This window comes from Gekko japonicus, unplaced genomic scaffold, assembly GCF_001447785.1.
Source record: "Gekko japonicus isolate JY-2015 unplaced genomic scaffold, Gekko_japonicus_V1.1 scaffold173, whole genome shotgun sequence".
Taxonomy (NCBI): domain Eukaryota; kingdom Metazoa; phylum Chordata; class Lepidosauria; order Squamata; family Gekkonidae; genus Gekko; species Gekko japonicus.
Genome location: NW_015161407.1, coordinates 1,573,045 through 1,597,927, shown reverse-complemented (window position 1 = coordinate 1,597,927; position 24,883 = coordinate 1,573,045). Strand labels below are relative to the sequence as shown.

General features: G+C 40.8%; 1 protein-coding gene across 1 annotated transcript; it reads right to left on the bottom strand.

The window, feature by feature from the left end:
- Positions 1–5,062: 5,062 nt before the first annotated feature.
- On the bottom strand, positions 5,063–23,576 carry NTS (neurotensin). The gene is made up of 4 exons (XM_015426421.1): positions 23,360–23,576; positions 18,757–18,818; positions 8,661–8,885; positions 5,063–5,270 (listed from the first exon to the last, which is right to left on the bottom strand). The coding sequence occupies exons 1-4, from the start codon at positions 23,427–23,429 to the stop codon at positions 5,124–5,126; spliced, it is 504 nt and encodes a 167-aa protein (XP_015281907.1). The 5' UTR covers positions 23,430–23,576; the 3' UTR covers positions 5,063–5,123.
- Between the last annotated feature and the right edge of the window lie 1,307 nt (positions 23,577–24,883).

Genomic DNA, 24,883 nt, shown 5'->3' with positions numbered 1-24,883 from the left:
TTACAACCCCTCACATTCAGGCATAGGGAGCAGTTACTCTGTCGTTAGGTTTCGAAGCTTCTGCATGCGCTGGGTTCTTCATTCTCCCCCACACACACAGTGCTTTTCGTTTTGCCCCCCAACTTACCGCCAAGGCCCATCTCCTAACTTATTGGTGGCTGGCAGCCCATGCAGAGTGAACACCAAGCCAGCCTCCTCCCCTCCACCCACTACTTTCTCTCCCCCACCCACACCAGAAGGGAGGGAAGGAGACCACCCGCTCTCCCTTCCCCTTCTTGCCTTCTCTCCCCTGAGGTGCTCAGCAGGCTGGGGGTGCAGCGTGCAGAAGGAGCTTGGACTAGCCCTATTGAGCTTCTGAGATTTGATGATATCAGGCTAGCTTGGACTGTCCAGGTCAGGGCAGATACTTATGTACTCTTATAGAAACTGTTAGGGTGTTTGAAAGTCACCACATGAGGTTCACAACAGAGTATGAATCTGATCTCAGACAGTGAGCCCAATCCCAAGTCTATCTGCTATGTCCATTTAAATTTGTGGTTTCCAATAAATACTCATTTCATTTTGCATTTAAAAGTAAACATGGGGAGACCCAGCCTGGATAAGGTCTATCCATTATTTCATTTTGCATTCGATAGATATTTGTATATTCATTTCATTTTGCATTCAATAGATATTTGTATATTCAAAAGGACATTTGTCATACTCCAGTGATACAGAAAATCCAATATTATTGTATTTGTATTACTGTATTCCCATTTATTTTTATTCACTATGCAATTAGTGACCAAGCTTTCTCCCTCCCCCCTCCCCTAGCGGTGGCTGCGGCAAGGCCTGAGCTTGGCCCACCAAACTTTCTCCCCTCCCCCCGGCGGCAGCACCTGAGTGGCTTACAGCCGCCGGCCAGCCAAGCCTTCTCCTGCCCCCTCTCCCTCCCTGGCGGTTGTACTTTTGAGGAAATTTAAACATTTAAATATCCCCTGCATATTTTTTTCAAGTGTTCAGATTTTTCTGCACATCTGGGTATTGCCCCAGATGTGCAGGAAAATCTCCCTGCCCCCCAAGTGCCCCCGATGTGCGGATTTAGATATCCGCACGGAGGGGGCGTCTTGGGAATTAGATATATAGATTTCATGCTGTAAATTCTCTCCATGTACAACTACTGTCCATGAAATGGGGGAGGGGGTCTCTAGAATTATAGTTAACAATTGGGAACCCACAAAGACTTGAGGGAGGCATTTCATTTTCCCCTCCCCCACCATTTCCTCTCTCCCTTTCCTTAAAGCCCCCATTGAACCTCCCTGTCTCCTGTTTCCTTTTAGGGTTGCCAGCTCCAGGTAGGGAAATTCCTGGAGATTTGGGGGTGGAGGCCTGGGAAGGAGGGTTTAGGGAGGGAAGTGAGCTCTGCAGGTTATAATACCATACAGGCTACCCTGAAAACCAGCCATTTACTCCAAGGGAACTGATCTCTGTCATCTGGAGATCAGTTTTAATTCCAGGTGATCTCCCAACTTGACGATGGCAGTTCTAGTTTCCATGGAGGAAATGGCTGCTTTGGAAGGTGGCGTTTATAGCATTATACACATCTGAAATTCCTCCCCTCCTCAAAACCCACCTTCGCCAGGCTCCACTCCTCACATCTCCAGGTATTTCCTAATGTGGAGTTGGTAACTCTTCTTTTTCTCACCTAACAGCCAGCCTACCTTTACCTGCTGCACTGTCTTAAGCTTTTCCCTCAACAGCCTCTACCTAGGTAAACTATCCCAGTTTTGTGTTGTCAGCCACTGGGCCAGGCCCACTTGCAAGGTCTCAAGGTTTTGTAGAGAGGCACCTCACTTTCTCCTCTATCCACCCTCTCCCTGGGAACCCCCATATTCTCTCCCCTTCTTCTGCCTCATTGTGTCCTTCTCAGCCATTCACCGACATCCCTTATATCTACCTCCTACCTTCAATTATATTTATCATTTATTTACTTCATTGATACCCTGCCTTTATCCACAGTGGGAACCAAAGCAGCTTACATTATTCTCCTCTCCTCCTTTTTATCTACTGAACCACCTAGGTTATGGGATTGGTCCAAAATCACGTAGTGAGCTTCCACAGCAAGATGGGGATTTGAATCTGGGTCTCCCAGGTGCTACTCTGAAACTCTGACCACATCACCAGGCTGGCTTTCATAGGGTGGCTGCTGCTGAATAGTAGCAAGCAGCCAGGCATAGTTGAGTCATGCAAGTCAGCTGATATTGAGTCAAGCAGAGTTTGCTGCCAGGACTAGGGTCGCTAACCTCCAGGTGGAACTTGGAGATCTCCCAGAATTACAGCTGAACTCCAGATGACAGAGATCTGTACCCCTGGAAAAAATGGCTGCTTTGGAAGGCGGATTCTATAGCATTATATCCTGCTGAGGCCTTTCCCCTCCCAAAATCCTGCTGTCCTCAGACTCCACCATAAAATCTCCAGGAATTTCCCAACCTGGAGCTGGCAACCCTAGCCAGGCCTGGCCCCCACGAGTCTTCCCTGAAAGACTAAATTATGCCTGAAAGGTGCCCTGCCCTACCCCTTCCCCCTGCCTTTTATGGACAGAACCAAGCCTGGAATATGTGGCGTCCTGGCAACAGCCACTGAGGGAAATTGCTGCTTAAAGCTACAACCACTCTATTATTTTTGGATTTTTTTAAAACCTCCACTTTTTTTCCTAGATTTCACTTTTCCCCCCTGCAAATTTGGGGTCCTTTTTGGGGTCATAGAAGAATCTGTCCTGCCCTTTCAAAGCTTCAGTCACGAGGTTTTAGTATCCTCAGATTTGGCTATTGATATATAGACAAGGGTGGGATGCAAAACTAGAGGGAAGAGGAACCCCATCTCCTCCCCATTTCTGAACCTTCATGAGTACATCCCAAACCCCCCCCCACCTTGGAGGCCAGCAGTGGGAGTGGCTCCCAGCATCTGCCACTGCTAGGCTCTGAACAGTTTCTGGCATCTGTGGCTGCCCTGGTCAGGCCCAGGGCAGCTCCTGGCTTCCTTTGCCACAGCAGGGCCCCAAAGAGTTCCCAGTGTCTGCCACCACTGCAGCAGGGCCAGGATCAGCCCCTGGCATCCACTGCCGCAGAAGCAAGGTTGGTGCATTTTTAATGTTTTTTGTATTTTTTTTAATTACTTTTGGAGAAATTTAAACATTTCAGATTTTTCTGCAAACCTGGAGAGCTCCCCAAGCTTGCTGAAAAATCTGTTTAGAGCCCATATGGCCCCGATCCATGGATTTAGGTATCTGCAAATGGGGGCCATACATCACTAATAGTATATAGATGATTTAGAAATATTTAGAGCATTTAAATATATTGCATGCATGTATCCGAATGTGGTCAACAATCTGTTCCAAATCTTGCAATTTTCTAAAACTATTAAGATTCTAATATCAAATTTTATTTGTAAGTTAGAAGTCCTCATCAGTTAAGGACATTTTTTTACTTTAATATGGTCCCATTTTCTGTTCTCGCTGACCTTCAATTAAGCTTTAATCTTTTCCACTTATTAACTGTGCTATTGGAACATCATAATATGAAATGCAATCATGAGCAAATGTAATCCTTCAAATGCATTTACTGAAGCTCTGATCATGTCCAGAATAAACTACAGTAATGATTTGCACGTAAGGCTGTCTTTGAAGACACCAGAACCCATCCACCCACCGCCTGCTGATTTTCAAAGCTACTGTCAATTTGCTGAAAGGGAGGCCATAAGTATGCAATACCTATTTTGTCTTTGTGTTTTAATCCAATTTAAAACCTTGGTTTTAACCTCCAAAGACCTAACTGCTACTTGTTCAGAATGCAACAGCCCAATTATTTACTCACACGAACATATCTCACCCAGCTTAAACTAGCTACCTTGACCAGTGTAGGCTTGCAGGCATGGGGGGAGGGAGTTATTTAAGGTTCTATTATACTCTGTATGTTTAAACTATAAATTCATTAGCCACTTTGAGCCATGGACAAAAACGACGTATGAATATTTTAATGAATAAATAAATAGAAGGTGTCTGGGCCCAGAATGAAGGATTGCCTTCTGCCACATTAGTGTGCCTATTAACCTAAATCTTCATGGATGGCCTTTCTCTGGATTTCACCACACTTGGTGATGAGGCAGATAGGAGGAGGAGGAGGAGAATTGGATGTATACCCTGCCCTTTACTTGGAGTCTCAGAGCAGCTTACAATCTTCTTTCCTTTCCTCTCCCCACAACAGACACCCTATGAGGTAGGTAGGGCTGCTCTTGAGACAACAGCTCTGAGAGAACTGTGACTGACCCAAGATCACTCCAGCAGCTGCATGTGGAGGAGTGAGAAATCAAACCCGGTTCCATTTTCAGTCATGGTTTCACTCATGGTTCCCCAAACAAGTCTGCCTGGTACATACGTTGCGTGCATTCAGATAACAGGACAATGACATTTTATTTCCTTGTGTGTATGGGTAATTCTTATTTCTGCTCTTGTTGGAGATTCTTCTACTACTGTTTTCATGAACAGGTAATTTATAGATTTTATTATCATTGTATTGTATGCCACTTTGAACTTTTCTGTGGGTGGAAGTGGAGTATAATTTATTATTAATAATAAAAATAATGAGTCAGTCTAATCTAGCATGTACATATGACTTATTATGGTAATATGAGTTTATTAATAAGCATTCTATACTAATTGTAGGAAATTATGAATGTAAAACAGGCTTTAAATTCTGATTTAGTTGCTTATTATATTCGAATAACATCACATCTCAAATTATGAAATACCCTTGTGATGGCTTTCCGAAAACTTGTTGTTGTTCAATGTGACAAAAGAGGTGATGCAGAGTAGACACTATATTACAATTTTCCATTTGTTTAAAATTCCCAGTGGTATACAATACATCATGCTTAGAAACTAGATTTATTTGTAAATATATTAGTCCAATTAATTTTAAGTAGGAAAAATCACACTCCAGAAACAACAGTGGCAAAAAAGACATAATTATGCTATCATCTTGATCACTTTCCATAATATATTTCTCACACAAGATTTAAGGGTGAAATAAGGTAACCATCAAACACAGTTACTTATAAACTAAATAAGCACTACTTTAATTGCTGAGTCAGTAATATGAATTTCTCTTCAGTATGTATGGTCGTCTGGCTTTGTTCACATGTAATTGCCGTTTCAGAATGTAAGGAGTTTTTCTCTTCATCAGGTCTTTATCTTGGCTTGAATTCTCTGGATCATAAATATCTTGCTGAAGTAACTGTTGATAGGAAGAAGAAAATATGGGAGTTTTGTTTTCCAGTGGAGTAGCAGTGTGTTAGGAACAGCACATCCTAACCCCTTCAAAACATTCAAATATTTGGCACTATGGAATACAAATGAACTATTAAAATATGTATTACAATGGCCCAGTTGCTCATGTTCCAAGTAGAACTTAAGCAGAAACACATTGCCACATGCCTGGATATGGAATAATTGGTGGAAACAGATACTTTGAGTAACTCTGCAGCCTGATCCAGAAGCTGGGGTTGCATCTTTTAAAGTCTCACCACTGTGTTCTATAATGGACAAATCACTACCTCTTCTCTACCCACTTCCAAATAGTTGACTGTCAGGATTCCAGTTTGTTCAGAAGGTCCATTCTATTTGTTCAGGATCAGTAAGTTATAAAGGTCATGATAATTTGAATAGATTGTTTATACGGACATAGGTTTAGATTATATATTTTGAGTAATGACGGCCCCAGTCACATGAGCGGGAAAATCCGTCGGGGAAGGGAGGCATATTAGATGCGGAGCTAAAAGAAGCACGGGAGCACGATCTTATGCTCCCCCCATGGCTCCGTTCTCCCTCCATCGGCACCCGATCACACTGGGGAGGCAACGGTGTAGTCCCAGCGAGGCAACACGGCGGTCCTGCATTAGTGTGCATGTGCGGGTTACGGACGGCTGCAGGATGCTACGGGCTGCTGGCGCATCCGCGATCCCATGCCCACTGTTGCTGCAGATCTTCCAGTAGGTACTCCATTTTCCCTAGTACCTTTTTGATCCACATTTTCCGCCGGATGCGACGGGTTAGGGGCGGGTGTGTGACACTTGCCAGATGTTGGGGTCTGATCATGCCGGTTTGATCTGGCCTTAATCCATCCCCTCCATGTACCTAATTCTCCATGTGACCGGGGCCAATATTTACCATTCATATTGGTAAATATGATTTAGTGATTTATATATTTCATCTTGATGGCTGCCATGAAAGCAGAGAAGAAAACAGATACAACTATACCAAAAGTATTACAGGTTTTTCAAGCCTACTGCTTTCATTCCCTGTTTTGTTTTTTTTACAACTGAGCATATCAACAAACTGAACACTGGGTCAAGCCATCAATCTTTCCCCTCCCATTCTCACTAATGAAGCACTCTGCCTCTGGAGGGCTCAGATGGGAATATTCCCATCTAAACTACTTTTCTACAGTGTTAATTTTTGTCAGTTGGTGAAGGACAAGGTAGAGGAGACTGTAGCTACCAAACAAAAGTAACAAGGCCTTTTCCCCCTTACTGCATTCAATAGCAGCTCCAGAGAACCCAGTATCTAGTATTGAAGTGGCTTAGGAGAAAGAGTTCTCTTCCTGTACTAGGGATGGGCATGAACCAATCCACAAAGCAAAATTTGTGATTAATTTTGCCCTGTTTGTGTTTCATGAACTTCCACAAACTTTTAGAACACCTTGTACAGTTTGTGGTGGTTCATGGATGGTGCAGAAAGCAGGGGATTCAAGGGACTCTGAGTCTCTTTAAACCCCTGCTTTCTGTTCCCTGCAAAAGCCACACAAACAGCTGAGCAGTGGGGAGGCTCTCCCTGCCGATCAGATGTTTCGAGCAGTCTTCTGCTGTCCATTTAAACTTCAAAGGGACTGCAGAAGTGAGCCCAAAAGAGCTTCACAGTGTGGAATACCTCCCTGATGTGCAGCTATTTTTCACGCTGTTTAAACTTTAAAAGACAAGACAGCCTGAAACAACTGAGCACTTAGCTGTCTTTCAGGCTTTCTGCAAACCTCATCTAAAGGGACTGTGGTCCCTTTCAATGAGGTTTGCAGGACCAGAAACCAGTTCAGTTTCTGAAAGAGCCTCCCAGTTCAGTTTTTGGTTCAGTTCGTGGTTCAACCATGAACCATGAATTAAGAACAAAACTACATTTCCCCGGTTTGTGCCCATCCCTATCCTCCACCATCCAGTACTACACCCCACTCCAAATCAGGTCTGCTCCCATAACTAATTTTTTACCCTTAAATAAAGTTTTGGGATGTCATACTTAGTGTGCTGTCTGACCCATTTATTTATTATGTAAAATAGTCTTGTCCAGATGTCACACCCTTTCCCTCAGATGTCTTTGTACTTGACATATTTAGGGATTGTCTCTAGTTACTCAGGAGAAAGCATTTGGCACTTGTTCAGTGTCTTGTACAGCATTATTTCTCATTCTGTTGAACAGAGGCCCAGATGTCACACCCTTTGCCCCAGACATTTTTGTACCTGACATAGATATTACGGCCACACATTTACCAATGGCTGTTTTGCAGCTGCAGGGCAGGGTGGTGAGATGAGGAAAGGCTGTTCTGTCTTCAGCTACGGCAGTGAGCTGGAGCCCTGCTGCAACATTTGGGAGGCCTTCGGGGCATGCCAGCCAATTGCTAGTCACCTAGAGTGCTCCTTGGGGGGCTGTATTAGGAGTGGACCTGAGAAGTGCAGGCTTCATTCTGGTCTGCTCCTCCCCTTTTAAAGGCCTCACTGCCCAGTTGCTCAGTTGACTTCCAACACCCTTCCCTCCCTCAAGTGCATGCTTTCAGTATGCTCATTACTTTTGCTCTGTTCGTTGTCACAGCTTTATGGCGGTTTCCGGCATTAGGCCAGATCCATTTGGGAGGAGGCTGTGCCTGCTTGTCCTCCTTTCCAGGTGGAGATCCCCTTAAAGGGTCTTGGGGATTGAGCCTTGCAGTGGCATGCCCAGGTGGCAAGGGAAACACACAGAGGCTTGCACCCATGTGGGGCCACTGGCAACCCACTCCAAGTTGACCCCCCCAGCACCCTGGTTGGGGAAGGGTTCTATCAGCCAACAAGTGGGTCAATTAATGCCTGGATCCATGTCCTACATCATGCCAATTCTCCATCTCCTGTAATCGATAAAACTGGCCTATTTCATTCCACTTAGTTCTCGTTGTACTTCTGTGTCCCCCTTTCCCCTCTCAGCCACCTCTTCCTGCTCTTAGGACAGCAAATTTAGGAATTATTTCTAGTTACTCAGGAGAAAGCATTTGTCAATTTTTAGTGTCTTGTGCAGCATTATTTCTCAGACTATTAAACAGAGACCCAGCAATAAAAAATAATTTCATAAGATTTAGTTTCCAATTAAGTTCCATAAAGTACCTCTCATAATTTATATTTAAAATCACAAAATTCCTCTGAACTTAAAAAGGTTAGAATTTCTGATAAAACTATGGAATATATTTTGCATTACAATCTTATGTATAATCTAAATGAAATGGCTGGAAATTAGTTTTCTATCATATTCTATGTAAACAGCTCAAACTGTTCTTCCATAGTAACATGACATACAAAACAAACTAGAATGTTCAAGTATCATAGCTAGGTTTTACCTCCCAGTGCTGAAAGGTTCTGCTTTGGCAGACTTTCTGAAGCTGATATAGTGTCAACATTGCTTCCAAACTGAAGCCATCAAGAGTATCAGGGAATTGTCTTCTGGAAAGGAGGTCCTCTTCTGTGGCCTCACCTGTTTCCTGTTCTTGGTTGTTTATGTTGCTTAAAAGGTCACAAATGTTTATAAGGGACATTTTCCATGGAGGAAGCTTTGCCTTGTTTATCTGAAAGATTCAAAATCCACAGTATGTCATATGGCCATCATCAGTCATTATGGAATGAATGACAGGCATATTGTCAAAACAAAAAGGAGGTGACGGCTGCTAACAAACAAGGGGTGGAGTGAGCAGTCCTTCACAGAAGGAGAGGTTGCAGGGATTCTTGGAGTCCAGGGACTGCTACATGGAGAGCACCTATAAATATTGTGATGCTTCACTAATGCTCCTAAAAATGTTAACCCTGCAAATAACAGTGGGGGTGGTCAATAACAGTGAGTCATCGGCTAAGTAATTCTTTGATACTTTTAACCTTGGAAACTTATTCCCTATCTCAGATAATAAAACCATTCTCTCGAGAGACTGGTGATGCACATACAAAGTGGTCCAACTCTGACTGCTCCGAACCCTGGAGGCTTCCTCTCCACAGTCAAGACATTAAAAAAAAATTGAAGCATTGGCTGGTGGCTAATCTTCTCTATTCCTCCCAATGGATAGAAAAGTTTTGCCACAAGAGAAACAAAAAGAGAGAGAAAGAAGAAACTAGCCAGTTGTTCCTCCTTCCCACAAACCCAACTTTGTACAAAGAAATTAAAGGGGCACAAGCACTCTGAGATCTTCTATCATTTATCTGTAGACAGGGACTTCATAAGTATACATATTTCCAATCCAACAATCATCAATATAAACTCTGCTTTAGTCGCTCCATGTGCCATTCTGTAGATTCCAGTTCTTTCTATTTCATTCATTTTGAGCTGAAAGGCCAGCAGGCCAGCCCTGTGACGTACTTGGACACTTAAATCTGCACAAAGCAAAGTTATGTAAAAGAACGTCTTCTGAATAATATTCTTGAACATAGCTTTTATGGAGATTGAACTCTCATGTTTCCTTAGTGCATTCTTTCTTTGCTGCCATTTTGTGTTGCATTTAGACATATTTGTTATTGCATTCAGTGATATAATTAAACTGTCAAATTATCTTGCAAGGCTAGGACAGGTTTAATGTCAAATTAACCTTGTTTTGAAGTGTCTCTCTTAATTATTGAAAATTGTCACAACTTGGACAGAGAATCTGAATAAGACGTCTACTGCAATTTCAAGCTTAAACTTTGTTTCATGAATATTAGTCAAATGAAACGGCAACAGCATATGAGTTTTATCATGATACTATGCTGGAAAAATGTATGCATTGTCATCCAGGGTGGTGTGGTAATGATTCAGCAGGTGCATTCATGTCTGCAGAATGGGTAACTGTACGTTCCAAGCCTTTGCCCAATCAAGGACAAGTAAAGAGCCAAGACATGTTATTGTCAGTAGAAAGCCATGCTGGTGATTCACTGGGGAGAGGCTTTGAATGTAGTGCATTCCCCCCAAAATCTGTCTGCTTCTTTCTTGATTACTGATGTAAGAGCAGGCATGCTAGATCACACTACAGGGTAGAGTTGCCAGATCTTTCACATGTTGTTTTCCATCTGCACTGGAACTTAGGACATTCCTACTTCTGGAGGCATGTATCCTCCAGCCTAAGTAGTTCTCCCATTAGATAAAGAAACATTTGCATTGGAGGAGGCTCCCTAGGCTGAAGGAAGGCATCAAACTTTGCTGGTTAACTAGTAGGATAAATGCCAGAGGTTCTATTTAGTCAAAGGAAAATAACATGACCTTACTCAAAGGAAGATAACATTACCTTTACTTAATGTCGGATTGAAAACTTTTCTATTGTTTCTTTCCCCATTTTCCCATGGGGGGGGGGGGGAGCAGCTAGATCATATTAGTAGTTCTGTGAATGGAACACTGTTTTATTTACGTAGAAGGCAGGTGCAGATCCAATTCAGATCAAGACCACAATATGAGGGAAGGGGAATTATGATATTTTCTGACCTGAAATGGCTCCATGAAGCTGCTCTTTGCCCTTAGGGCAAATGTACAGATATTTGTATCAGATAATAAAAGCCAAAGCAGTATTAGAGAAGCTGGAGGTATCTTAGAATTTTTCTGCAAACTCAACATGTGAAACAGTATAGGATAATTTAAGAGAGCATTTTTTATGTTTATCCAGATTAAAACATAATCCACTTTTGATAGGATTATCAGAGTACACACAATGTTGCCTCTTCCGATTTTTTTAAAAAAACCAAAACCAGGAAGGAAATATGAATAGGGTTTATGGAACATGGATTGAGAATTTAATTTTGTCCATTGCACAGTTTCCAAGATTTAAAAAAAATGTTGTCCCTAAACTGCTTTGACCATTTTCCCCATACTACTAAATCAAAAACAAACTAAAGGGAGTGTTAAGATTTCTCTTCCCCTTTTCCGTGACCTCAGTCCCTATCACAAATAGTCTCGTGTTCTATGTGACTAAAATAATTGTTGTAGGACCCAATTATGGAGCTCCAAAATCCTCATTATATCTGATAATGGATGAAATTCAGGTTTGGGGTTTGGAAAAGGTGAGACACAATAAAAGAGACCCAAAGCATTCCTTTAAAAATGTACTGTGGCAGCTTGCACCATTTAATGACTAAACGCTCTTGGTTTAAATCAAGAATGTAACAAATGCTACTTATTTCAATGAATGCATTAATTAAGTGCACAGTCTGTACACAGTAGCATTGAAATCCAGAGCAAAGAACCCTGCCCTGGTTGGAATAATCATGCTGTAATTATATGATGCAAAAGCATCACACACAGCCCTTAGGTTCAATCCAATATGTCAAATGTTTGAAAATTCTCAACTCATTTTTGTGTGAAATGAGTGGGATTGGGGAACCACCAGCAATGAGCTATTGCACTATACTTTTGTGTTGCATGAAGTAAACATAAGGTGCTGGTCCTTACCATCATAACTGAGCTATATATCTATTAAAACACATTTTAACAAAGGGGCAGAACAGATGAGATGCTGGAAGATCCATGATTAGATCCAACTCTTTTCAAGTGTCCTCACAGATACATGTGAGAATGTATCTGTCAGCTACTAGATCTTTTTCCTGTTGAAAGCAAACTCCTGGATTAGTACTATGCAAATACATAGGGTGATTTCTCACGAGAACTGCCTCGCAGCACAGCGCCGTTTGCCTCGACACAAACGTGTCAATTTCACACCCGAAGCTGCATTTGACTCGGGGCTTCCCCCGATTTCCTCCGCAGTTTCATGATCCTCAAAAACCAGGATCACGAAACTGCGGAGGAAATCGGGCGAAGCCCCGAGTCAAAATGCAGCCCCGGAGCTTCGGGTGTGAAATTGACACGTTTGTGTCGAGGCAAACAGCGCTGTGCTGCGAGGCAGCTCTCGTGAGAAATCACCCCACAATGAGAACTGTATAACTGCCTAAGTTTGCAAAGCCCACAGAGATGAAATTGCACTTGTTGGAGCAACATGTTCTCCACAAGAAAAATGACTTGTTCTCTTGAGAGAACCACTGGTGTCCCTAGAAATGCAGGAAGCACTTGAGCATTCTGTATTTTCTACAAACTACTCACACATATGATGTTGTACTTGCTACATCCCACATTTTTGTATCTTTCAATGTGTCTAGTGATGCCTCTGTGCCCTTACCACTCACTATATCTATGGTGAAAACGAAACAATGAGAGCCCCAAACTGAAGGGGAAAAAATGAATTTGCTATCCACTATGGGATTTTCATACAACCTGGATAGGATCCAAGGTTGTCGCTTATGCTGGCAAAACAGCACTTCCCTAAGTGGAAGATGGTGGCAGCTCTTTCAGTTGGTTTTCTCCTCTCACTTTGGACTCCCACTTTGTCCCCCATGCTGTCCTTGAGGGTCAGTTGACCTCCAGAAATAGAATTTCAGGAGGTTTGGCGGACTGCAGTATGAGTGGGGAATGCACACATGTCATTCTCCATATATTCCACCCTACCCCAAATTGTAAGATACCTGAATCATAAAACTTAATTATGCTGTTAGTACAAACATGTTGTTCTACATGCATTATATTGCCCTGACCTAAGCCTTTGTTTTCAAAATGTGAGCTAGCTTTCTTTTGCAAAGTCTGTTATTTACTGGCAGAGAGGTGGCAGCATTTATTTTAATAGTTAAAGGGGCTGGCAATTTATAAAGAGTTCTTCTGTATATAAGAAGCTAGGAGTCTGCAAAACTCATTGAAGGCCAAGATCAAAATGCACTACATAAAACCAAATGGCTTAACAAAATTCATGGCAAACTGCTTTGCAAAATGTGAATTGGCTTTCAAAGGCCCCCATATATAGTCAGTAAAGTGTTTCCCTTTGATGCCAATAACCTGGTCTCTGAAGTGTCAATGACCTTCTTTAGAAATGTTCAGTAGAGGTGACACTGACCAGAACAGAAACACTGAAGCTCAGTGTTCAGAACCGTGAAACTTAGAGTCTCCCATGCAAAGTGAGAGTGAGTCTTCGTTTTGACAGTTGACGCAATAAAGAATGCCTTCCTCTCATCATAGAAGCACTTCACATAAATTGCTTCTACTTTAAATAACAAAACTATTGTAACTCAAGTTTCTTAGCAGGTTTACCCCTATTTACAAAGCATGAAGATTCTCTAATGGCATCCAAGCCAGCCTATCACCAAGTTTCTTATGTCACAATTTTTAATGTCAGTTGAATTATCAATTTACGGTAACTTGTGGTGATCCTGTATGGTTTTCAAGACAAGAAATGTTCAGAGGTGGTTTCCCATTGCCTGCCTCTGTGTAGCAGCTCTGTATTTCCCTGGTGGTCTCCCATCCAAGTACTAAACAGGGCCAACCAGTGCCGGATTTATGCATAAGCTAAATAAGCTACAGCTTAGGGCCTCGCAATCTGCTGGGGCCTCGAATAAAAAAACAATATAAAAAATGATTTCAAATATTAAAAAGGCATATATATTTTAAATTTTTCTGAGACCAGCTGATGTAATTTAAAACAGTAGGGGGCCTCTGGGTTTTGTATAGCTTAGGGCCTCAGCAAGTCTAAATCCGGCCCTGGGGCCAACCCTGTTAGTTTACGGGATCTGATGAAATCTGGCTAGTCTGGGCCATGCAGGTCAGGACAGATATTCAAAAGGCAATTTCAAAGTAATGAAATAATCTTAGATCATCCAGGATGAGAGATATGAAGGCTCAAATCTGTTGAAGAGCCTTGTGAAACCCGATACTTGACTGAACTTTGCATTGTGAGCAATTTATATCAAGACCCTCGTTTTCTGTTTCTGTTTTCACTTCTGTTGAATCTTAGGGTTTGTAGAATGTGTTAATTAATGCTCAGAACAGGTATTGCCACTGTTATCTTCATTAGAAGTCAATATAAAAGTCTGATTTCAGAATGTCAGTTTACATAGTTTGGGTGAATTTTGAAACCACTTGAGAGGAGAAGGTTAGAAAAACACCACCTTGTGCTTTTCTTTCTTTCTTTCTTTCCAGTTGAATTGGAAAATATATAAAGAGTCACAATTAAAAAAAAAAAACATTCTGGAAATAGTTTGGCTGTAGCAATGACACCAGCCATTTTACTTTAGGCTTGATGCTGAAAACCAAAGCAGAATGAATTTGTATTGTCTTCTCTTATTTCATTTTCTACTATTGTCTACATGATAGAGTTTGGCCCTTTCTGCTGTTGGATTCATAAGCTCACGAAGGCTTGTGAATACAGGCAGGAGAATTCATCCAAAAGGATATACATACCAGTATGAGAGATATGCCATCCTCAGGTATGTTTTATTTGTGAGATATCTACAGTTTAATCAAAGAGCTGAAGGGTGTGTGTGAAAGAGGTATCATTGCTCATGACACACATGATATTTCTATTGTTATGTTTTACTGGTTTTTTTACCTGTGCTTCAAAAATCTAATGAGAGATGACTGTGGGGGAAATGAACATCTACACTCTGGGTAATAAAGCTTCTTTCATTCTGCTTCCATATAGGCAATAATTCCCATCTTTATTATAAAGCCATGACATTGCCTAGAGCCAGTTAAATCCCCGGGCATCAATATATTGTTTTGTTTTTTGGTAAATGTTTTTATTTTCTTGGCAGGATATGTACATTGGCTACAAGTATCAAGCTACAAATGCTCGATCTTGAAGTTCCATCTGGTCAGAGATGGAAGCAGTTTCCCTTTCAATTGAGATTTGATCATCTTCTCTAACAAGGCTGAGTCTAATACAAATATGAAAATTTCAGTCCAGTTTAATTGTCCAAATGCAGATTTTATCTGTCTAAAATTACACTGAAGACAGCTTCCTTGAAATAATCTGCTCTAACAAAATCACTTCCCCTTTGGGCTAGGTTAATGCCAAGAAAGTGATGAATGCCTCGTGTGAAAGGACAGCTATTACACAAAAGTAATTAAATGTTTTACCAACATTTCTTCATCTTTAGATTTTTTAAAAGAAGTTGTTCAACTGATGGCTGGAAGTGCTGGCAAAAGTTTTAATTCCTCTTGTTAGAACAAAGGAAGCTGTAAATATACTATATGTATACTATACCTATATACATACAGAACAAAGTGGTTCCTGGCTGGAATCTCAAAAAATAGAGATGTGTCAACCAGAGAAGTGAATCAAGATACAGACAAAACCTTATGATTTTCAAAATACTTATAAAATTAAGACTGAACTTGGAAATAATATATGAAAGCAATGCTATTACACTGATTAGGCTTTATAACACATCAATTTCTCACAAGGAAAGGAAAGGACCCTTTCTTACTATGAAAGTACAGGGTATAAAGTACTCTCTGGGTGCAATTGCACTGGAGGCTTGGCGCAATATGGCACCACCTCTAATTGTACTAGTTTAAAATGTTGTGGGGCATATCATCCAGACAGCACACCTTGCCGTGGGTTACCCATGCGGCCATCCCCTGGTCAAGCATCCACATTACTGCAGTGCCTCAGCCATGGAGCGCTCTGCCAGGTCCTTTTTTAAAATGCATGTTGGTGCATATGTGCTCATGCACGCAAATATGTGCTTATTCATGGGCATATGAACACATGCGCTCATGCACATATAGGCAAAAACTCTAAAAAAAAAACCCACACCCCAGCAGTAGGATTGGATCTGCAGGTTCAGACCGCCAATCCATTTTGTGTGTGCTCCCCCGCCTTCAGACATCCAGCCACACACAATGAATGCACAGGGAATCGAAAACACCACTTGTGATGTGGTGCTTTTTTTCACTCAGCTCCAAGTCATCCTACGATGGGGTGAATATGCCTGGAGAATGCCTGACAGATTCGGCTGTGTGACTGTGCCCATTTAATCTGGAGGGGTAGCTATGTCAGGTCAAATTGCTCCTGTGATCACACCCTCTGACAATCCGCATGTTGGTGATTACACTGAAGAGCACAATATGCAAAAGACTGTGCAGAATGACGACAATCTGTTGTTTTATTTAGTCGTGTTCCCAGTCCTCATTGCTGCAAACAAAATCCTGGAAATATGTTGTGTGGAGGGGGGTCTGATAAAATCTAGGAAAGAAAGAAATTCTCAGTGTGTTTTTATATCAGTCTGGAATGGGGGGTGGTTTTAGTTCATCATGTGGAGTTTTAACTTTACTATTGTATTTTAATTGTAGAATTTTTATGTATTTATTTACTGTTGTAGATCGCCCAGAGCCCTGCAGTAGCACAATGACTCCATTTGATGTTCATACTTGCACCCTTTCTTTTACAATCCTTTCCTTTGAGACTTTTACTTCCTCATAAATTCTTGCCAAACTCTCTCATACAAAACTGTCTACAATATATGAAAACCAGCAAACAAAAAAATTCCAGAATATAGTGATGCAGTGAATTATGTACGGTGGTTAAAAGTATCAAGTTTGTATGGTAATAAGCAATACCCTGGAAGATCCTTTTTCTCTAGCATAGGTTCCAAAGTTGTACTGAGGTTTTACCTTGATGAATTCTGCAAGATAGTAAAGTATGCAAGAAAACAGAATTTATAATACAACTCCCACTAAAAATTCCATTGCTTTGTCAGTGTCTGAAGGAGATCTACCACACACTAGCCCTGACCTAGATAGCCCAGACTAGCCTGATCCCATCAGATTGCAGAAGCTAAGCAGGGTCGGCCTTGGCTAGTATTTTAAAGGGTAACCTCCAAGGAATACCAGGGTCATGATGCAGAGGAAAAATGGCAAACCACCTCTGAAATTTCTCTTGCCTTAAAAAAAAGTCTAGTTCACTGCATAATGCTAAAAGAGCTAGAACTCTTGCCTGCCGGACAATCTTAGGATCTCCTGGCTGTTTTACACACAATGCCACATGATCATTATTATTACCATCCTCCAAAGAGCCTTCCTCCAGCCTAAGTGCTTCTTAAATTGGAGGAAGGCTTCAGCCTTTTCTTAGTGGAGTGTTAGGACAGGGGTAGGATCCACCCTGCTATATTCAAGTAGGAGTACACAAAGATGCCTCTCCCGTGCCAGCAGCTGCACATAGTGTGGGAGTGGATGGAAACAGTGGTGACATACACTCCTCTACAGCTCCCTGAAGGTCCCCTTTTAACCTGGAGGGGAAAAAAATAAAGTTTTTTCTCTCTCTCTACACTTTAAAGCGGACAGCCCCAGGAATACCACAAACAGTGCCCTGAATGAGGTTCCTGCTTTCCATGTGGGGAACAATCACTGTGTGGAACCAGTCAATATTACTCTATTACAAAGCATTTTGAAGAAGTTCACCAACTGTAGATACCAGGAGAAATAGGATTTCAAATTACAATGACATTTGGGGGGGTTTCCCCTCAAGGGGCAAGCTGAAACAAATTGCTGTATTTTTCTTCTTCTGCAAACAGTTCTTTGGTCTTCAGCAGAGTACAAAACCAGAGAAGTCATAAATCAATCTGGTTTAAATTCAAGCCTTGACATTTAAGTTATGGATTGTGCTGCCAATCTGTCAAACTTAAATATTATACCCTGGACACCGAGAAAATCTTTGTAATTAGTCTGAAAATGGTTTGCAAGCTTTTTTTAAAAACTGTATCATAAGCTAATTTACATAATCTGGATGTTTTAGAGCGAATTAAATTAAAATGGATTTAGTAGGGCCCCCTGACTGGCCACTGGCAGTCAGACTGGCAGACTCGATAAACCTTTCATCTGATTTTGAAAAGTCATATGGGCTGGTCATACTTCAGATGTTGTCTTGAAAAATTATAATATTGAATATGGTTCTCCAAAACATGCAGTTATCTTTTCCTTATTTCTGGGGGGAAAGGCAATCATCTGGATATCAAGTATGCCACTCTGGAGTCTGCAAGATAAATCCTTTTGACAGCAGCGTATTAGGTTGTTTTCATTCCCACATACATGAGATACTTAAGCATACTTTTTGGCTACATGCCTGTCAAAGCATGTGTTCTACATTTTGACATGTTTCCTGAGATTATATATCTAAAATAAAATACAAAAGATATCTTATTCCCAAAATGAAAAAAACAACAACATAATTTACTGATTTGGTACTCTTGGAACTATTGTTTGGGGTTTTTTTAACTTCTGATTATCATTAAGCATATGTTGTTATACAGATAAAGCCAACTGCTTTTGAGTGGACCTAAGAATGTAAGCTATACATCTAGAAAAGGGTTATTATGTGATTTGGCATTACTTTAGCATTTATCAGACTATTCAGGCTTGAAATATTTTTTCTGCTAATGAGTTTACATAGCTTCATAATTCCAGCATAGTTGGTCAGTGAATGGAAAAGTGATTCAAATCATCCCTTCACCCGGATTTTTACGGTCCTGGAACTGGAAGACAATTTTGCACAATTGGGAATATCATGCACTAATGTTTAGGTTTATCTTGTGCTTTATAATGGTATGCCAAAACATTCATGTATGGAGTGAGAATTCAAGCATTCTGTGGCTCAGGAGTGATGGGGGCATTACCTTTGATGTATACATATTGGTCAATAAATCTGCTTCTATGGCTTTCATTTCCTCTTCTGAATCTGCAAGTTAATCAGAAACACATGTTTACTATTCCATTGTAAATCACCAGCATTTGGGTTTCAACACATAGGATTTAAAGATATCCTTTAAAGAGATTTCAGGTTTAAGCACTGGCAACAATCAATGCTTGGCAAGTGTTTTGTTCTTTAATATATGTTCTCTGATTTATACACTCTCTTGGGGGAAATGCAATCTAGGAATGAAAGTAGCTTATTATTGGTCAACTGCAGCATTTTAGGGCTTGATCATCACTAGCAGGAACCAAGGAGAACCTGCTGGTTTTGTTGGGTGGGATTAGCTTTAGCTGTAATTATTTCAAGTTCCTACTGAGTTTAACGAGTGTATAAAGTGCTAAAGGTAGCTTCTGGCTTTTGTGTGTGTGTTTTTTTAATTCAACAGCTTGATTTATTTTTAAAGGATCTCAATGGCTGCCAGTTAGCGGATATTTCTTCTCTGTGAAAATTTGGAATTCTTTTTTTTAACCATGCATATGCTTAATCTATTTATGCAGATCCAGTGTCTTTTTTTTTTAAACCAATCAATATGAGTAAGATGGAAAGACATTTATGATTGCTATGGGACTTATGGTTTTCTATAAAAGTGTGTGACCCTTGGTAGTCACCATGTTAGCAAGTCTTGAGTTTTACTTCCCAAGGGAGGGTCAGCCTGAAAAGGAAAAGCATAAGTATGAAGTAATATATCCCTGTATATCCCTGTACTGAATAGCAGAAGCAAATTTTATTATATTCCAGACCAATAATCTATTTTAACTGGCCCCAATCTAAGCAAGAACCATTGTGACTAAGTTTTCAACAACATGAACATGATCACTTATAAATATATATAGGACATTATTGATATATATAGATAGGATCAGATTCCATGTCATATGAACAAGAGTTAGTTGTAATTAGTTCATTCCATTGAATTCAATGTGCCAAACGATAGCTGATTTTTGCTGGATTCAGGCCAAAATGTTTCAAGGGGATCAGTAATTGTAAACAATAAACAGTCATTAAGCATAAATACTGCATTGATTATATTTGCTTAGCTGTTAAGTTCACTCTAGTATTATTCATGGTATGTCCTAAAATTGTTATTAGTTGGACTTTAATCAAAATAATGTGTAGCATATGGAAAACAGCCTTTTGGATGCAATTCCCTGGTATTTAAACGCAATACCAACACTTTTATTGAATGCAATGGTGATAAATTACTTAAGGAACAAATGCAAAAAGAACCCCAAAAGAATGAGGAATGGCTTTTGTATATATGAAAAATGCCCAGACCATGCACATGATTAAACGTTGCCAGTGATACATCAGGACATTTATATTTGCATTATTAATTTCACTGAAGTCAGCAAGAAGAAGGGCTACACCAATGAAGCCAAGGAATGAAGAAACAAAACCATGGTGCCATGGGAATAAATTTTATTCACTTGATGTGCCCCAACACGTTTTGCTCAGTGCTTCCTCAGGGGGGTCTACGCTATTTTAAAGTGTTGGTATTATTCCCAATCAGCCAGCTGTGGATCACTTGTAGGATTTATTGAAAGGAATGATACTTCCAATCATACTGGAACCTAGTCCCCATCTATTTCATCAACAGTAAAACTGCAGCCAAGAAACCAAAAAGAGATTGTGACTTGGAAAGGCAGCCATGAAAGAACTAGAAAAGATCCTTAAGTGTAAGTAACTGTTGCTGGAGACCTAGAGCAAGATAATTCATACTATGGTATTGCCCTATTACTATGTATGGGTGTGAAAGTTGGACCATGAGGAAAGCTGACAGGACGAAAGTTGATTCCTTTGAAATATGGTGTTGGAAGAGAGTTTTACAGATACTGTGGACCACCAAAAAAGACAAGTCAGTGGATTCTAGATAAAATCAAGCCTGAACAATATCTAGAATCTAACACAACTAAATTGGGTCTATCGTACTTCTGTCACATTATGAGAAGACAAGTCACTGGAAAAGACAGCAATGCTAGGCACAGTTGAAGGCAGCGGGGAAAGAGAAAGACCCAACATGAGATGGGTTGACTTAATCAAGGAAGCCAAGGCCGTCAGTTCGTAAGACCTGAGCAAGCCTGTTGAGGTAATTAATTCATAGGGTTGCCATAAGTCGGAAGCAACTTGGTTACAGATAACACATGTACACAAGTCTGATTGACTTCCCCCCACTCCTAAGTATATTTAGTTATGATTCAAACCCTAGTGAGGTTGATGGCAGTTGGTCCAAGTCAGCCTCTTCTTACTATCCCAATAATTTCAGTGAAAGATTTAGCTATGTCCTGAATCTTGTCATGGGAATCAGTAGCTGGATCAGTACCCAGGGTGCAATCAGGGAGGAGGAACTACTTGGTTCTCAAAATGAAATACTTAAAATTAAAATATTATATTGCTTTTAGAACATGGTCCCCATCTATATAATAATCTATTCTGTTCCAATACAAATACTTGTTGTTCAGTCACAAAGTCGAGTCCGACTCTTCGCGACCCTGTGGACCAGATCACGCCAGGCCTTCTGGTCTTCCACCATCCTCTGAAGTTTGCTCAACTTCATGTTTGTCGCATCTATGACACTGTCTAACCATCTCATCCTTTGCCATCCCAGTCTTCTTTGACCTTCAATCTTTCCCAGCATCAGGATCTTCTCCAGTGAGAATACAAATACTAATTCCTGTCAATTTAATTAGATCCAGATATCCTTTTTTTATACAACTTTCTTTAACAGTGCAACCTGTAACAGCTGTTTTTAAAGGCAAAATTGTTTTATTGATACATGCAGTATGCTTTATATAAATTTCTGTTTGGCATCTTTCTTCAGATAAGAGTACATGATATATTATTGATGTTTGATTTAAAATAATTTGAATAAATAATACAGTCTTATACCCACTTGTTTTGGAAGACTAGTGGGCCAAAGTTTAGCATAGAATTTAATGTGTTCAGTTTTAAATGAAGCTTCAGTAGCTATAATTGTGTACCATATTGTAAGTTACAGTGAAGAATGCAGATCACAGCATAAATATTTGAATTTGTGATGCTACATATTGTTGCTCATGAAAATGTGCTGCAAGTTTTTAATTTGATCTGAAAAATGTGTACCTTTGCTGTACATTGCTTCATAAAATGTTTCATGAATAGTGATAATGGGTTTTGAAACACATGGCAGTGTGATAGGAACTAAATCCATTCCACTCTATGTATAATGTGTCTAATAGGACCTCTATACACTATATAACAACATTCAAAATGTGGTGACTCCTTTAAGAGAATTTGTGTCCTTGGGGATTTAAAAACAGTTGGTTGGACACAGCATGGAGAGGACTGCTTTGAAGAATTATCAAATTACAAATATGCCCCAATTTTCTCTTTATGTAAGGCAATCTTCACCCACTTTATTCTAACCAATAGTTTTTCATTTCCCATTAGATTATTTGTCTCTGATCCTTTAACTTCCCATGAAATAACTGCCATTGATAGGTTGCAGCAATTGAAGGACATGGTTCTATGACATGAAATAAGCAGGTTGTTGTCATGATAAATATTACTTGCCCACAATTTTAGAAAGAATATTCACTTTTGTTATCTTGGCAGTATGCCTTATCCTTAAGGAGAAGTAGGTAACAGAACATTCCGTATTACTCATTCCCATAACCATTTATAAAGCAGATCACTACTATTTCATCAATGGGGCAAATGACAATACAACCTGACATACTTTTCTTGGAGTAAAGCCTTGTTAGAATACACAGTAGCCCTGTTTAGGATTGCTCTTTTGGGAAAAGTATTCTCCTGGGTAGCTAAAAGGGGGGGAATGGGGAAAAGATCCAAAAAGGGTAAATGTGAGATACCAAATCTGACTATATTTGGGTTCTAGTCTGATTAGAATCTCTTCCCCCCTCCCCCCCCCCCTTTTAACTACCCAGGGGAAATCTTTGACTATACTTGGATTCTAATCTAAGATTGGTTCTGTTGTTTGATACTATGGGATTCTCTTTTCTCTATACACAGGGAATGAGCACTCAGTGTATACACGTGGATGGGTTTGGATGATGTGACCTAGCTAATCCATAGCAATCGTTTACTGGGTTTGAAGATGTGATTCTCTCTCCCCCCCCCCCCCCGTCCTGTAAGGATCTTCCTTGACAGTTACAAGATTGCTGCGTAGTAGGCGTTTTGAGTGCCGCTGATCAGTTTTAAAGAACTACAGAGAAGTCGCTTAGAGACGCGGTAGCGAAACAGCAGAGACACAGGGGAAAAGTATTTCTCGTGAAACTAGGGAAGGGAACCCAGTTCCTAAAAACACCTAATTAAATCAATTTTTAAAAAATGCATGAGGCGAACAGCTCCTTCCAGAGGAAACCGAAAACAAACCGCTGATTTCAGTTCCTAACCTTTGAAATTGACCAGCGTGTCTCTTGCACCTGTCCACACAAACTCCTCCCATGCTTCCAACTTAGCCCAAACCGCTCAGAGTCCTCCTCAGCAAGACCCTCCCGATCGGGTGGAAACTGCGAAACGGAGCTTACCTGAGCACAGGCTCCACGAGGCGAATGCCAGCAGCAGCGCGCAGACCAGCTGCATCCTCAGCTTTGCCATCCTCTCCCCTCTAGAAAGTAAAGTCCATACAAACAAAGGAGAAGAGGCGAGAGAAAGAGAGAGACAGACAGGGACAGAGAGGAGAAAGAGAAGACAGAGGGCCGGCTGCTGCTTTCCCCCTCAACTGCCTGGAGTTGCTTTAGGAAGATCTGGACCGTAAAGGGAACGTTGGCCCATTCCCTAAGTATATAAAGCGAGGGGGCTGATGTCACTAGCACACATCAGCCGCTGCCTTTTAATGAGATACCCACCCACCCACCACCGCCCCTCCTCCTCCTTCTCCTCCTCCACCACCATCGCTTTCCCCCTTCTTCGGAGTGAAACTGACGCGCTTCATTAATTGCGCTGCGCTGCTTGGCTCTTCTTGACGCAGATCCAGATTTGGGGGGGGGGGGGGATGCATAAGTGTTTCCGCTGAGTGCGAGAAACAGAGCCAGATGGGACCTTTTCAAAACGGAACAAAGCATTTAGCATCCCATCCCAAATCCATTCCGGGGGATTTCCTTCCAAGTCCAAGTGAGGAGGATTATCACTATCAGTCGGAGACCAAGACCGTCAATTTACAATGCAGTCCTAAACAGAATTAACACCCTTCTGAGCTTATTGGCTTTAATAGGTTTATAAGGTGACAGTATCTTTTGGCCATTGTATTCTCAGTTACAACATCCCTGTGAAACAGGTGAGCTAGACAGGCAGTGGTATTCTTTGAACCTGGGACCTTGAGTTCCTAAACTTTCTCAGATGCAATTATGCATGTAGATATAGATTATGCATTCTTTTTACAGAGATATATTATCGCTGTGTGTCCTGGTAACTGATATCTGTATAACCATCCACATGCTCCCATATACATATATTTCTATTTTTTTTCTCTGTAGATCAGATGACTCGGAGAGAATTATGAAAAAAGAACAAAGATAACTGTACACTTAGAAAGAAAATATTTAATTTCTTAAAAGATACATATTGGGCACCTGGCCTGCCTAGAGAACAAATACTGTTTGACCTAGAAGCTCTGCCTCCCCCTCCCCCAATCCAGACACCCCATTACTAAGAAAGATATGCATTGCAGATGTTCTTGGATATACTTGTATTCCAGAGCTAAATTCTAATGTGCATCCATTATAAGTACTGGCCTTCTGAATTTTAAAATGAACCGTTCTATGAAATTCTGTGTATATGAAAGGTATCTTTTGGGCATTGTATTCTCAGTTACAACATCCCTGTGAAACAGGTGAGCTAGACAGGCAGTGGTATTCTTTGAACCTGGGACCTTGAGTTCCTAAACTTTCTCAGATGCAATTATGCATGTAGATATAGATTATGCATTCTTTTTACAGAGATATATTATCGCTGTGTGTCCTGGTAACTGATATCTGTATAACCATCCACATGCTCCCATATACATATATTTCTATTTTTTTTCTCTGTAGATCAGATGACTCGGAGAGAAT